This window comes from Microtus ochrogaster, unplaced genomic scaffold (genome assembly GCF_000317375.1).
Source record: "Microtus ochrogaster isolate Prairie Vole_2 unplaced genomic scaffold, MicOch1.0 UNK119, whole genome shotgun sequence".
NCBI classification, from domain to species: domain Eukaryota; kingdom Metazoa; phylum Chordata; class Mammalia; order Rodentia; family Cricetidae; genus Microtus; species Microtus ochrogaster.
In genome coordinates this window covers 383,714-400,404 of record NW_004949217.1, presented here as the reverse complement: position 1 = coordinate 400,404, position 16,691 = coordinate 383,714, and the positions used below count along the sequence as shown (strand labels likewise).

The following is a 16,691-nucleotide window of genomic DNA, read 5'->3' as shown; positions in this document are numbered from 1 at the left end:
GCTGGTGAACCAGTCCATGTGCTTTAGATTTTATCATCTGGTGTGAAGATGTGTCCTTATGAAATGATTCCTAACGTGAAGTAACTTCTTTTATACTAGGGTCTTCCTGGTCCGCAAGGCCCTATTGGTCCTCCAGGGGAAAAAGTAAGTTGTTGTATTATTTTCAAAATCTCTGGTAATCTAGTATGTACCTGCAACACTCAGCGGGTGTTTGTCCTGCTCCTCTGGATATCTCCTTACATAGTATTTTATCAAAGCAGTATAGTAACCTGAAGTATAGCATAAATGTTGGTTAAAATTCCTTTACACACTTTAAGATGTAAATTAAAAGAATGTAGGGTTACTAGATCTTACCAGATTGCAATATTATTAAAAAATGGTGATTTCAGACACTGAGATGAGTGTGTGATTTTGCTTTGTTTTGGTTCATCTTTACTTTATCATTATTTAAAAACGATAGTTCGACTCAAAGTATGCAGACTGTGAGCTTCCATACTGATAGAACTAGGCATTCCGAATGGATGCTGTGGAACCTCACTTTAATTTTACATTTTCAGTATCCAACGTATGTTATGTGCTTCTTTATCTCCAATACAAAACATCTGTGACAGCATTATAACTAGAAAAACAGTTAATATAATCTTCATGTCTGGTTGGTTATGGTATGTGATACTTTCATTTACTTCCAATATATTTTAATAAAATAATTTGAACCACTTATTTTTATTTCCTCGAGTGACACATCGACATACTAGTTTTCCCACATCCTCATTAACACATGTCTCTCTTGTTTCTTGTTATTGACCATTCCTCTTGAGGTTCATCATGCTCATACTTAGTGTTTCCTGTTCTTGGCTCCTTTTGTTTTAACAGCTTATTGGTAATTTTCACGAATCTCTTTCCTTTTCCTTTTTTTTTTTCAAGACAAGGTTTGTCTGTGTAGCCCTGGATGTCCTGGAACCCACTTTGCTGAGATTAAAGGCATGAGACACGACCACCATTTTTTCTTCCTTTTTTCTTTGTGACAGGAGCTCACCACATCACTCTGTCTGACCTGAAACTCTGTATAGTCCTGGTTGGCTTCTAACTCACTGTTACCTGCCTGCTTCTGCCTCCTGAGTGCTGAGAGTAAAGGGGTGCACCACCACACTTGTGCAATTTGCACCCTCCTTTCTTACGGGATTATTGAAGTGCTCTATTTATGTGGATACCTTGCAGTATAGTAGTGGTGCTGAAAATACAGCATGAGATTTAGATACATCCCGAAGATTATCTTAAGCCATTTATTTAGCCAAGCAGTATATCACTGAGCAGAACTCTTCTTCTTGGGTCTTTATTTTAGATCAGTGACTTTTAAAATTTATTACTTTTATCTTTTATCTAGCACTTCATAAACATCCCTTGTTCATTATAAAAAAACATTGAAATATGTTCCTATTAAATTTCCAACAGAACTTTATTATGTGTTCCTTGGATTGTTAAGAGAAGTTTTCTCCTTGGGAGAATGGGTGTGTTTGAATTCCTGTTGCTGAGCCCCAACTAAGATATATGGTTTGGCTCATTGCAGCTATTGTTCACATGTAATCCAGGATTTTCTCTGTTCTGAGCATATCTTCTTGGAAAATTCTAAGATAGTCAGGCTTTTCCCATCAGAATAATAATAAATTCAAATGACAAATATATAAATATTATATATGGCATGTACTTAATATTTTGTCTCTATCTGGCAGTATTTTATTTACTTCTCTTCTGTTATTCTGTCTAAAACACTTCTTACTTTAAACTTGGTGAATAAGAAGTCTCATGTATAATTTAACATTCAGATGTGATCTATTCGTATTAGATGTTTTAATCTCTAGGAACTTTCATATAAAGTTATTATAGCTTATGTTTTATTCTATTTCTAATAAAGGTTACTACTGGTTTGCAGTGATAAATTACCTCTGCTATTTATTCTGACATTTTTGACAAGTAGAACATTTACTGTGATTTAATATGTGAGTTCAGAGTTCATATTACTCACATGTTAATTGATTTACAGAAAACAAACGATGTGTCTGCATGAGCTCAGTGAGAAATACCCAGACACAAAGTAAATGTTTGTTAAAGTCAGTGACTTTGAAGACTTGAATGTGTATCTAGATGCATTCAAACTCTGATTCTGTCATGGAATAGCAGATGTTGGTATTTCCCAGGACTCACTGAGACAAAGTGGATAATGCATATAAATTGCTTCACATCGTACACAGAAGCACTTCATAAATTTTAACTTTTATTAAAATATGAAACATATGACATTCGTTCATCTTTATTTCCACCTCACCAGGGACAACACAGGGAGTTAAGGATGCAGATAAAACTTTCTGTTGTGAGGAAACCTCCATTCAAAAGGAGATGGATTGAGTTCAGTTTCATTAAAAAATCATCTTATTTTGCCAGAGTTTTAACATTTCTGGTATTTTCTCAAATATATATCAATGGCAAAGGTTCATGCAGCATTGCTTGCCAAGTCATTGTCACCTCTGCTGGTAATAGTAATGAATCGATTTATTCTTTGTTGGCGTACTGGTTTGTTTTGAAGAAACAAGGCTAATGTCTTGAAAATAAAGAATAATTTAAGTGACGTGCAAAATATTTCAATTAAATATTTAGTATTTTCTGGTAATAACTGTAGAATGTGGTAGGGCTGCAGATTGGTGAAAGAAATTGAAATTTTAAGGCTTTCCAAAAGGTAATTTAGGGTATAAAAACGTTTCTCAAAAGGCGATTTTTTTTTTCTGCTTTTTGGTCCACATGATTTAATTGGTGCTTTCTTATGAAGTTCTGTAGGTCAAGTAAACATGAGTGCAATGCTTATGGTCAATAGCCTCTAATAATAGAAATACTGGAAGCTGTGTTGCAGACTGGGATGCACTGATGACGTTCCTCTGTTAACTATTTTCCTGTCCTGGCTAGTTAAATGAACTGCAAGCAGTACTGCCTTGGCATTGATATAATTAATGTTCCCATTAGAATGCCTAATTTTCTCCTAAGAATGAGTATAACTGTAGTGTTTGTCTTTGCAGTGTTTTAAATTTATCAATGATGGAGTGACATGAAATTAGAGACTCTCAGGACAGAAAGAACTAAAATGACCCATTGGGCAGCTCCATGTTAGTTCTATGTTAGATGTGTATTACTTTATGTACCACGTACATCAACACAAATGTACATAACTTCAGGTCCTAATAACCGACACAGAAACCTCACACATTTACAAGAACTGTTTCAGAATCTGATATTCCATCACTGGAACTCCAAACTGTATCCATGACTATTAATGATGGTACCATCTAAGAAACATCCTTAGGCAGACAACTACATCATGATGTAAACAGCACAAACAGCACATATACCCATCTAGTTGACATAGGCCAGTGACCTGATGCAGCAGCCTCTTGTCTGATGGAAGAGATGTATATGGGGCTGACAATATGAGAATAATGTTTTATAGTAAACTTATTCTTCAGTAAGTAGAAGAGTTGGACTCTAAAATAAAAACACGTAGTATAGTAAACATGGTAGTTATTATTGTACTCATTCTTAGCCATAATCAAGTCACATAGTATATATAGTTATGTATATAATACCGTTATAAAACCAATCACACAATGCATTTGTATGTATCACTACAAATACCCTGGAAATAAGTTTTTGCCTCTGATTTTACAAGGACAGCATCAGGAATTTTTCATCTTTATTTTAATCCTATGGGGCTACAATTGTATATTCAGTCCATTATTTACCAAGCATTCGATAGAGCTTATGGCTGCACCTTACTTAGGTATCAATATAGTGTTGTCGATGGAGTATCGAAAGCTTTACTTCTCTGTGTTGGGAGTGAGGGAATGCATTTCTCATCTTCGTTATTTGCATTTTTGCTCTGTTAATACAAGTTTATTGTACCAGTTAAAAACTAATGCGTCAACTTGAACAAGGAAAAATTTAGAATGGCTAAGCTGACTAAACGTAGCATATTTTTTATCTTTTGACATCTGTTGACTTTGCCTTTCATTTGTTTTAATAGAATGTTATCAAGTATTTAGAACACATTCTGCATGTCTTACATATAGAAGCCACTGTCTCAAGTTCACACCGTGCTTGCTGTGCTGTGCTGATATGCACAATGTAGAGCCTTTCATAATTAACTTTCTTTTAAACCAAATTCTCTCCTCTTTTTGATTAGGGTCCACAAGGAAAGCCAGGGCTTGCGGGGCTTCCCGGTGCTGATGGGCCTCCCGTAAGTCAATGCTGTCTCTCTCCCCATTGACATTTCCATATGCAGTCTTAGAAAATAAATTTTACAAGATTCTTGGAAATGATTACATGTAGGCAGTAATAAGAAGGAATCGATCCAGTAATTAAGCCATGGTTTCTTTATAATGCAATATCATTTCTTTATGTCAATTTTGTTGAGAATTCTTCAGTAAAATCACCATAGCCTCTAAAGTCATCCACACTCTGAACACCAGTACCTGTGCAAATGCCTCCTTCCTAATTCCACATGTTCCTCTCTGCCAACTATTTCAGACCGTTTTTATTTCCAGTGATTGCGATGTTTAATAAACAGACACTAAGTGCAGTGAATGAGCTCATCCACTTTTTAACTTACCCCTCGGAGTCTGCCAGTCTTAGGATTTTTATTGCTGTGATCAAACAGCATGATCAAAAGCAACCTGGGGAGTAATGGGCTTACTTACTTCCAGGTAACATCACTTAGGAAAATCAGGACAAGAACTCAAGCAGGGCAGGGACATAGGAAAGAAATGATGCAGAGGGCCTGGAGGAGTTCTGAGCGTGTCTCGCTTCGCCTGCTTTCTTATAGCACTCAGGACCACTTGTCCAGGCTTGGCACCACACACAATGGGCTGGGCTCTTCCAATCACCAATCCAGAAAATGCCACACAGGATTATTTATAGCCTTGTCTGGTTGGACCATTTTATCAGTTGAGATGTCCTCTTCACAAAGGAGTCTAGCTTGTGTAAGTTGACCTAAAACCAGACAGCAGAGAGGCCAGGTCACATACACGGCATTTGTTAATTTCTTCACGTAATGTCCACAAACATTCTTTAGACATTAGATATCCTTCAGCCTCTAGAAATGTAGAAAAATCTGTTTTCAACCTTCGTTTTAAAATTATTATTGATATTTTCTCTTGAAATTTATTTAAATTTGTGATGAGCAAGAAAAAAATTATTGTGCTATTTCTATATTCAGCTATAGAATATATTTGTAATAAAACTACATTTTTATTTATGGAATCTCAATTGCATAATAATCTGATTAGTGTCTTTGATCTTTCTATGTATTTCCAACGCTTGCTCCCTGCTACCATTTGAAGATTTATGTATACATCATCCCTTTATTTACATACAGAATATAAATCATATGTAACTTCCTGTGTGTGAGAATTTGAAGCTGAATTGATAATAGCAGGATATAATACTTTGCGTGCTTTCCCCAAATTCTTTCAAAATGATTCCATATTTAATGAAGCATGTACCCATCAAATCTAATCTTATGTTTTTCTCTAACAGGCAGTTTCCAATATTTCTGAAAGTCATGAAACTTGTACAATTCTCCAATAATTAAAAAAATAAATCATGCGATCTCAGACGTTTTTAGAAAAATGGGGAAGAATCTAACAAGATTAACAGACACAATCAATACTACATCTTCACCAGTGTGTTTGTTTGCTCCATGTAGGGTCACCCTGGAAAAGAAGGCCAGTCAGGAGAAAAGGGGGCCCTGGTAGGTACCAAGCATCTGTCTGAAGAGCCTGCCAATTATAAGGTCTTTTCAATATAAGTATTTTGTTATAACCAACAGGTATACCTAGGAAATAGAATTTATCATCATTTTTGTATAAATAATTCTCATGGTGGTAGATTTGCATGCTTTATATTTAGTGTAGATATATAAATTATGATGAGTTCTAATAAGAATTACTTAATATTTATATATTATTTATGTAAATATTAAATTTTTGCCTACTACCTAAAATCATTATTTTCAGTATGTGAATAAATAATATTATCACTGTACCACATAGTTAAGTCACAATGGATCTTTTTCAGGGTCCTCCTGGTCCACAGGGACCTATTGGCTATCCTGGTCCCCGGGGCGTAAAGGTAAACCCTAAATTATCTGCACATTATTTCATTGCAAGGTGCAGTGTCATTGTCTTTTAATGTTTTTATTTTATTCCATAGGGTGCAGATGGTGTCAGAGGTCTCAAGGGATCTAAAGGAGAAAAGGTAAAATGTGATTTTTTTTAGGTGATTTTGATATCCAAGCATCCAGCATATCAAATTAAAGTGTATTCAACAATTATTTTTCTACTTGAAATATACAGATCAGTTACTTTCTAGCCAGACGTTGCAAGTATAAGTTTGTCACCAAGGCCATAAAAATAGATGCAAAAGAATGTCAAGTTAGCCACAAATACCCCTTTAATTACATGTGTCTAATTTGATCAAATCACAGGTTCATCTGTCTGCATGGTTGGCTACGGCATGGGGACAACTTCTAGTTATAACAGGGTTCAGTCACTTTTATCTGTACTAAAATCCCAGAGATGCTAAACTGAAGTTAATAGAAAATATAACTTTTATTTGTTACTGTGAAAAAGAAGTTGTATGTGATGCTGCATGGTAGCAATGCTATTATTGGGAGGAAATAAAATTAACGCCAAACAGAGGTAGAGAAATGCAGGCGCCTCAGTCTGTGGAAGGCTCTGGCTCCTTAATAAGTCTTTTGGAGACTGCCTGTCTTTTTCCTAAAGAACAATGCTTTTTTAGTCTATTTGGACATTCCTAAATCCTTCAAAGATAAACTTTCAGTGCAAAGAAGCTACTTCTGACTATCAGGATTAGGCTAATTCATACTATAATTCCATAACTTTTCAAACACAAAGTGTAAACACAGGCCTTTTATTAGCAGTTTGGTTGAGGTAAGTATGGTTCTTTATTTTAATAATAATACTGCATTGGTTTAAAAGGAATGATTTATTTTTCAATCATAATATTATGAGTGAATATTGAATATATTTGGTATTAGGTGGGTTTAGATAACTAAACATAAATTACTATTCTTACTAAAATTTATTTGGTGGAGAAAATACTCCTGGGAGATACTAAAGGTGTGCAAGGAATTAATTGTATTCCTGAAAATAATGTGTTGCACTTTCATTTAAGTTAGCTACTTTGAAGATAATCCTAATTCATCTTGATCATCATTGGATAAACATGGCTCAAAATCTTTCTGTTGTGACAGGGCAGCAGTGGTGGTCTGGCAGTGCTGAACTTAAGTTTCTGTATTGTATGTTATCTATGCTTTGACATATGTATACATTCATGTTAAACATTTAAATACCAATTCAATTTTCCTACTGGATTATTAAGTGGACAATATTTAAAAGAAACATTGAAGGCATAAGTCACAAGAGCAGGGGAAGGAGAGGTCCTAAAACCAAACGTTGGGCACCAGGTGAAGGTGTAAGTCACAAACAATGCCACACTACTTTGGAATTATGATTAATAGGGTGGTATTTATTTAAAGGGGAAAAAACTTACAGATCACCGTCCCAGCGGAGCAGGAAATGAAGAGAGACAGGAGAGGGAAGTGGCCGCTTTTTTAAAGGGAGAGAGACCACGCCCCAATGGGCTGGTATCTCAGCGGCTATAGGCTGGAGGAGCGGAAGGACCTCCCGCAACAAAACGTGTTTAGTTGAGGTGCCATGCGGTAAATTTCTCGAGGGAGAATTCATTTCAGAGTGACAGACAGATAATTCTGGATGAGGAGAAGCAAATGAGAAAACATTTTTGCAAATAAATGTAGCACAGTTCTGCGTTGAACCAGCAAGAGATTATTAGTTACTTTGAGTTGTGTTTTGTCGAAGAAGAAGCAATAGATACAATGAAAAATCATTAGAAGTTTGAATCAGAGTGCAAATTCTGTATGCCGACAACTAAGGTAATTGAGTCAAAGGGAAACTTACAGTTTGAAGCTTCACTTTTAAATCTAAATCGCTAAATGCTCTGCCTTTGTTTCTAACTAATAGAAAATAAACCTTAATTTTGAGAATTATTGGTAAATGAATGAAAGTTTTTAAACAGAATTATTCTCCTTTACACCATGTTGCCATGAAATTGAATATACATTCTTCTTTTCAAAAATATAAAATTAGGTTATACAGCCCGTGATATATCAAAAGGAGACAGAAAGGTTGCTAAAGATCAGTGAGATCAGTAGTAGATGCTTTCTGAGAATGCACAAGTAAGTGAGTGAAATCCATAACCTCAAACACCTGAAAGTAAATAAAACACCCTTCTTACTCTGTAATGGTGTTTATGCTTATGAAATAGCGAAAGAGGAAGTTAGCACGCTGACATTAAGGTTCTGTGCTTTTGATTTCATGGCTGCCCCTCAATCTTCCACTAAGAAAACCAAATAAACCAAACCGTGCAACTTTTGTTCTGCAGCTCTAAACAAATTCGACACCATCTTTTTGTTTTCCTAAAATACATTAATTCAGCACCTGAAATCTCATGACTTGACATGTTATTTGCTTAGCAATGGTCACCAACGTTGTTGGATTTTCTTTTACTCTACCTCCATGTTGGAATGCTAAAATGTAGTTTGTTTTTACTTTTAACTCCCTTGGCTCTTTGAAGGATTCTATCACCGAGCTTCCAAATAAACCACACACAGGGAGGTTTATTATTCCTTATTAATGCACAGTCTTAGCTTGGCTTATTTCTAATCAACTTTTCTTAATTTATCCCATCTACCTTTTCCCTCTGGGCTTTTTCCTTTTCTTACTTCTGTACATCTTACTTTCCCTCTTACTCCGTGGCTTGCTGTGTAGCTGGGTGGCTGACCCCTGATGCTCTTCTCTCCTTATTTTCTCGTTCCTTCTCTCCTCCCAGATTTCTCTTGCTATTTATTCGCTCCATCTACCAGCCCTGCCTATCTTTTCTCTTTTCTCGCTATAAGCTATTCAGCTCTTTATTATACCATCAGGTGTTTTAGCTAGGCAAAGAATCACAGTTTTAGAGAATTAAACAAATGCAGCATAAACAACAGCAGCACATCTTTCAATTTTTAAAAAAATGTCCGAGAACATAAACAAATGTGACACACCTTAAAATAATATTCTAAAATATATTAATTACATACCTAAAAATATTTTTATTTTATATTTTTCATTAATTAGGAATATTTTGAGGGCAGACAAAAACAGCCTTCTATGTATTGATTTCAAAGAATTAAATAAATGCCGGGCGATGGTGGCGCACGCCTTTAATCCCAGCACTCGGGAGGCAGAGGCAGGCGGATCTCTTTGAGTTCGAGACCAGCCTGGTCTACAGAGCTAGTTCCAGGACAGGCTCCATAACCACAGAGAAACCCTGTCTCGAAAAACCAAAAAAATAAAAATAAAAAAATAAATAAATAAAATAAATAAATGGGTAAATAAATAAACCCAAACAAAACAATAAAACTCACCAACTCACTAGGATTGTTCAAACCAGTCCTCAATACTTTTACTGAGTCTTAGACACAGTCCACAGCTTTCTTTAAACTAAAGCTGGCAACTGTGTAATTACCTCCGTCTCAGGGGAGAAAGTCCTGACAGTAATGAATAGGCAGCCAATGGCCATCTCTGCTCTTCGGCCTCTCCCTTTGCTCTGGTGCTGCTCAGGACACAGAGCAGCTTGCTCTTTCAAAGGCCACTTCGCCACCAGAGTCTTGAAAACAGCATAGTTTACTCCCTAGGAAAAGAGTCTGCAAACCCTTAATTTGGGGTTCACTTTTCATGTAACCATAACAGTTACATGACATTTTCTAGACCTTTATGTAATTTACAAATCGCCAACTGAAACTTTAATATGTTTCCATTTGTTCACTTAGTGCTTATTGAGCATCATGGATTTTAAGGTGTCAGATAGATTAATCACCAGGGATTCAATGGCTAATTAGGAAAGATTATTGGTTCTACCATTTATTGGAAGCAATGTCCTATTGTGATTAACTGCAAACAGGCTTATTTTTGTCATAATAAATATATATTTGGGAGCACACAGGAAATGCAAGGAAGAAATCATGTAATTGTAGTATAATTTCAAAAACTGAGTAGGAATTTATGTCTATTCATTGACTAATGACTCTGTTTTTTAAATTTAGTTCCATGCTGTTTTAGAAATTTTATCTAGAAATTTTTAATATAGTTTTATATCTAAGATGGCGATCCCTTTGGCTGTTTATTGATCTTCAGGATTGCTTTGGCTATCTTGGATATTTTATATCTCTACATGAAATTTAATATTTTCTTCAATCTCTGTGGAGAATTTCAATGGAATCACTCTTTTGAATATATAACAGAATTACAATATTCCTTCATTCCTTTTCTCTTCCCAGGTGCTCCTGGGTACCTCTCCTGTTCTCTTTAAAACCATGGCCTCTTGTTTCATTGCATGCTATTACATATACACAACAATTGGGATTTGGTGGGACTTTTATTGAATGCATTTTTTTGAGACACTGGGCAGCTTCATAAATTAAACTTGCCAATTCATGAATACATACTAAAATCTTTGCTATTAAATACTGCATTTCACTGGCAATATTGTCTAAATTCTGCTGTCCCTTCTCCTCTAAATCTATCCATTATTTCTTAATATTTATCTTTAATAGATCTTTCTTCAGTACTTGATTTGCGACAAAGAAGTGATTTCACCAGTACCATTGCCGAATGTAAAATAAATAATTCCACTTAATTTCAGTGATTCTTTTGTATAAATACTGAGGATTGTTATTATAAGACAGTCATTTCCCCCAAATATTTAGGAGCTATAAAACACCTTGGAAAAACCTCCCTTTGAAATAAAATTTCATATATAAGCAGTGTATTTATACCATATTGCCCTCCCCCATTCTTTTCCTCCTTAAATTCATGGCCTCTTCTATTATTAGTTTTATATGCACAAATACATATACAAAAAACATCCTTACACATACAAGCACAAAAACACCATTATGTATATTTAAACATAACCTGTTGACTCCATTTAATTTTACTTAAATATATGTGTGTAGGGCTGACAGCTTAGGATCATATAACTTATGAGAGGCCCTTTTCCAGGAGAAGACTGATCCTTTCTTTCTTAGCACCCATTAAAAAGCTATAACTGTAGTAGTAGTATGCTTTTTACTTTTTTGGGGGGGGGGGTTCGCCACCCAGTTCCCAAATAAACCACATGGAGGCTTATACTTAGCTGTAAATGTCTGACCTTGGCTTGGCTTTTTTCTTGCAGGTTTTCTTACCTTATATTATCCTGTCGACCTTTTGCCTCTGGACTTTTCATGTTCTCTTACTTCTGTAAATATTACTGTTACTCAGAGGATTGTCATGTAGCTGGGTGTCTGTCCCCTGATGTCCTTCTCCCTCTCTGGCTACTTCTTCCTCGATTTCCCCTTCGATATATTCTCTCTGTCTGCCGATCCTGCCTATTCTTTCTCCTGCCTTGCTATTGGCCATTTAGATCTTTATTAGACCATCAGGTGTTCTAAACAAGCAAAGTATCACAGCTTCAAGCGTCAAACAAATGCAACATAGCAAAAACAGCACACCTCAATACAATATTTACAAAATATAACTCTTCATTTCAGAGTGAAGCCTTATGAAAATCCCCTAACCATGTTGGCTTGACAACTAGTGTTGTCTCTGCATAGATCATGTTTATGCTACTGTAACTAATAAAAGCACACAAAAGTCATGGAGTCCTTTATATGTTAGTCAACTACTTCTGAATATGAGGAGTGAGGACTGCCCTGCAGTGGTTGATAACGAGGACTGCCCTGCAGTGGTTGATAAGCTCACTGTCATTCCATTGGAGAAAACAGCAAATCATGGAAATTCCAATGTAAAACGAGTCACTTTGGATAAAAGTATTTTGTCAAGTTCTTTCATTTATGTTAATGATAAGTATTTAAGTACTTACTTTTTCTTTGTTAGAATGTTTAAAAGAAATGCTATTATTTTAAAAAATGATTATTTTCTCCATGAGATAAAGAGGTAGTCAGGAATATATTTGTGAAAGATTCTCTAATTTAAGCCAGTCACTTTAGAAAAATGATAAAACTCCAGGATAAGGGAATATGTCTGGAACAGAACAGAAAGTTTGTGGTTTCATGACTGGAATTTTTCTTTCTCAGGAGATTTTTTCTAATTACTAATATTAATTTCACAACTTATTTTTAGTCATTCAAAATAATTGATCAAAATCTTTTTTATTCATAATAGGGTGAAGATGGCTTTCCAGGGTTCAAAGGTGACATGGGACTTAAAGGTGACAGAGTGAGTAGAAAGTATATAAATTTAAATGCACGTTATGTTTATCTCAGCTTTCTACTGCTGTGATAAACACCACAAACAAAAGCAACACAAGGAGAAAAGAGTTTGTTTCTGTTACCCTTCCAGGTAACAGTACATCCCTGAGAAAAGTTGAAGAAGAACCTACAGGCAGGAGCTGTTACAGAGGCCATTAAGAAATATTGCTTACCAGCTTGCTCCTAGTTAAGCTCAGTTTGCTTCCTTTCAGTACTGGGACTATCATCCCAGGGTGCCCCAAACATGTCAACTCCATCTTCAATTAGAAAATGCACCACAGGCTTGCCTCCAGGCCACTCTTGTGGGGGCATTTTTTCAATTGCGGTTCCTTTCTCCAAAATGAAATGCTTGTTTTAAGTCACATAAACATTAGCTTACACCCTTTACAAATATGTTTCCCTTTGCACTAAATACAGCAAGCAAAGGTGAAGTGAAATATTATCAAAGATATCTTACTTCAGTTGTTGTATAAATATTGGAAATCATAATGATAGTAGGGATAGTATAGTACCAGAGTTTTTCTAAATGTTGGGTTAAATGTTGGGTTATATTAAGAGACACAAATGTCCAAAGATACCTATTATGCTAAAGGCATAGATTCAATGGAGAATGAATTTAATTCATCCTGTTTCCAGAAAGTAGCTTTGTGTTAGACACTACATGTGTTTAGTCGGCTATACATTAAGGAAGTATTCTATATAGTTTCCCTTTCACAGGGACTCCCTGTGTACTTACAGATAGCCTTGAAGTCACTATGTAGCCCAACCCAACCTAGCTCAAAACTCACAAAGGCTGCTTGCCCTGCCTTCCAGGTGCTGAGATTAAAGGCTTGCATCAACCAGCACACCTGGCATATTTGCACTTTTAAGATAAGCTATGTTATATTATCTTAAACTATCTGTATTTTTTGTAGTGTTGAGGATGTAACTATGGACTTTGACAATGCTGGATAAGCATTCTGCTATAGAACCATACATCGAAATACCACTTTGATAGTCTCACCTCAACAATAGGTTTATTAAGATATAACCTCAACAAAATCTCTATATAACTTACTACTGTTGTTTTTGAAAGTTTCAGCATAGTATGGTCAAATTACTAGGAGAAAGAAATATGGTTTTATTTTAAATTCTGTATACATGTTGTGAACTATGGTGTTTGAAAGTCATATTATGGAACTTACATGCATTTTAATTTTTATGGTTTCCTGAACTGCAGAGTGTAAAGATGGTATATTTGCATCTGACAGTAATATATTTTAAAGTGGATGAATTCGCCTAGAGTACATTGAATACTTTATTTCATAACTCATATAAATACCCCATCTATCTAATCAAAGAGGCAGACCTCAGAGTAGCTGTGATTCCCTAAAGGTCATGAAGGCTCTCAGGACTGGAAGCAATTCACTTGATTTTCAGCTGCCAATTTGCTCAAGATGTAAAAAATATTCCAAAATGAAGACTTTTGTGCTTCAGATGATAGTTTCCAAAACTTCTTTCTAATCTTTATTCTCCATTCTTTCCCATAAAATTCCTCATTCTGTCTCTGTCTCTCTCTGCCTCTGTCTTTGTCACTCTCTGTGTCTCTGCCTTTCTCAATTTCTGTGTGTTTCTGTCTGTGGCTCTCTTTACCTCTGACTCTTTCTGTCCCAGATATTATCTGTGCAATATGGTAGTACAAAAGGTACCATCAAGCTCCCAAAACTTTTTAATTATTTGACATATTCAGGTATTTATTCAATAATGAAATGCTTCTTGACATCAAACTATTTTAACCCTTTTCTCATAAGAAAGCAAGCAAACCAAATATGAGACAAGAAACCAAGAGTCACAAAAGCCTGATTCTCTAATAGACTGGAATCTCCACCTCCAAATACGCAAGTGTTTTAAATGAACAAACCATATTACTTTGCATTTCAGGGCGAGGTGGGTCAAGTTGGCCCAAGAGGAGAAGATGGCCCCGAGGGGCCCAAAGGCCGTGCAGGCCCAACTGGAGACCCAGGACCCTCGGGCCAAGCAGGAGAGAAGGTTGGTTTGCTTTCATCTCGCAGTGTGTTCAGTGCAGCGTGCTTCTGTGTCATTGTAAACAGCACAGTTCTTGTGTTCAGTGTGCAGTCCTCTTACAGTAGGGAGACAGAACTCAGTCCTAAGTCAGCTACATTTCTCCTTCTGCAATGGGCTAAATCAGGAGCAGCCATCCCTAAAGCTTGCCCACAGCTGATACTGAGTCTAAATGTCCTGAGCTTAAAGGAAGCAGTGAATGATGGCACACATACTGCATTAGATCAAATCAAACCATATTTGTCCCCAAACAAAGTAGGTGTTTTTTTTAATATATGATTATATTTTTCATAGGATACTGTTTAAAGTATATACATTAGGTTTCTTTTCAAAAGATTTGAATTTAATCTGATATTAAGAAAGTATTTCCAGATAAATGCAATAGTCATTGTTTTGAAAAAACCTGGGTCATATTGTTGTGTCAAAATATTTCTACTATCTTTATTTTAATGTAGTAGAGAGCGTTAATTTTGCTTAATGCATAATTTAGTTATTTAAGAAACTTTTTACTATATTATGAACTTAAATTATTATTGTTTGGGGTTTAAATTATTATCTATTGGGGATTAAAGCCATAGTCTTAACCATGCAACGCAGGTGTTGTGCACACAAAGCTTAAACACAGTCTTTGAATTTAATTGATGGGAAGGAAATTTGAAACATTAAATGATAATCATTATTTCATATATATATTAAAGCAAAGTAAAAATAGCTGCCATATCCTGTTGATATAAATTTTATGAATTCTCTTCTTTGTTCAAATATTTTTTAGAGCATTTCTGGAAAATAAAGAAACTAGATTCCAAGGGGGGAGGACCTAGGACTTACCACAGGGCAGGGAACCCTGACTGCCCATTGGACTGGAGAGGGAGGGGGAGAGGAGTGGGGGGAGGGGGAGAAGGGTGGGAGGAGGGGGGGAGGGGTGGGAGGAGGGGGAGGGAAATGGGAGGCTGGGAGGAGGTGGAAACTTGTTTTTTTTCCTTTTCTCAATAAAAAAAAATAATAAAGTAAAAAAAAAAAGAAACTAGATTCCTTATTAGAAAACTAATTTTTCCACCTGCACACATATGTCCCAGAAGGAAGTTCTGTTGCTGTTATGTAGACATTCTGAAGAGATGAATAGCCATTTCCATCTAGGATCACTGATATGGTGGTCTTGCTGGGTTCATGCTTTGGAACCCATTGCCTTTCTGCACTGATGGGCACTGTACTAGTTAGACAATGGGAAGCCATCAAGGCTGTAGATACTGCACTTGATATTCATTGTCAGCTGATGAAGGTCCTCTGATGACCTTCCGCCCTCCTCAGCTCTACTCTGATACATACAGTGGTCCCAGAAACTATTCTAAAGCACTGCCCTTTGCTTTTCTACATGGAGCATCTCATTATTAAATGTCTATTTATTAATGTTTATATCATCATCATTTAATAGAATACAAGTTACCTAACTGCATTTATTTTGAAATGATTCTAAAAGGTAATGGTATATAGTATGCTATACAATTAATGAAGAACACAGTTTTTGTGATTATTAGAGATTTTCCTTTGCCTTGAAATCAATGGAATAAAACCATGAAATAAGCTGAGGTAGCATAATATATCCAAATAGACGTCATTAAAAGCAAGCGTCTTAGGGCTTGTTTGCATATTCTCCATCTGAGAATTTCTTATCTATGCAGTGTCACTTGTAACTCTTACAATTCTTTACTTCAGTCTGTAATGACAAGGTCATAGCACATGTTCCTGCCTGGATTTTTCCAGCTAAACTTGTGTTTTTAATTATTAAAGTTTTGCTTATACTTAACATTGCACATATGAATTTGTACCTGCATTGGCCTCTATAGTTTATGAAAATGTATGTTATCAATAATTATATATCCTATGTGCTTAAGTTTAAAAATTTAATGCAAAAATTGTAAGTTATTTGTTTATGCGTTTATCACAAAAGTGATGTCCAGAATTCCACAAACAATTTCATCAATTCATTTACTTAGTTTCTTACTTGTATTATTTTTTCTTTACTAAAAAAAAAAAAAAATTTGGGGACTAATTCATCAGAAAAAACCTCGAAGGTCTCAGTATTTGTTATACATTTTTAAAACCGATTATAAATTAACATTTTTTTTAAAAAAAATTAACATTGAGACATAACTTCATTGAACTGGAGCAGAGTAGTTAAACATTCATGTACCCAATTCCA

General features: G+C 35.5%; 1 protein-coding gene across 2 annotated transcripts in view; it reads left to right on the top strand.

Annotated features, from left to right (window-relative positions):
- Window positions 1–16,691, top strand: part of Col11a1 (collagen type XI alpha 1 chain) — a 171,795-nt gene that overhangs the window by 80,770 nt on the left and 74,334 nt on the right. For both annotated transcript variants that reach the window (XM_026778271.1, XM_005371661.3), the window contains 7 exons: window positions 100–144; window positions 4,226–4,279; window positions 5,747–5,791; window positions 6,118–6,171; window positions 6,253–6,297; window positions 12,345–12,398; window positions 14,351–14,458. In XM_026778271.1, the coding sequence (XP_026634072.1) occupies window positions 100–144; window positions 4,226–4,279; window positions 5,747–5,791; window positions 6,118–6,171; window positions 6,253–6,297; window positions 12,345–12,398; window positions 14,351–14,458 (405 nt within the window). The remainder of the gene's footprint in view (window positions 1–99; window positions 145–4,225; window positions 4,280–5,746; window positions 5,792–6,117; window positions 6,172–6,252; window positions 6,298–12,344; window positions 12,399–14,350; window positions 14,459–16,691) is intronic.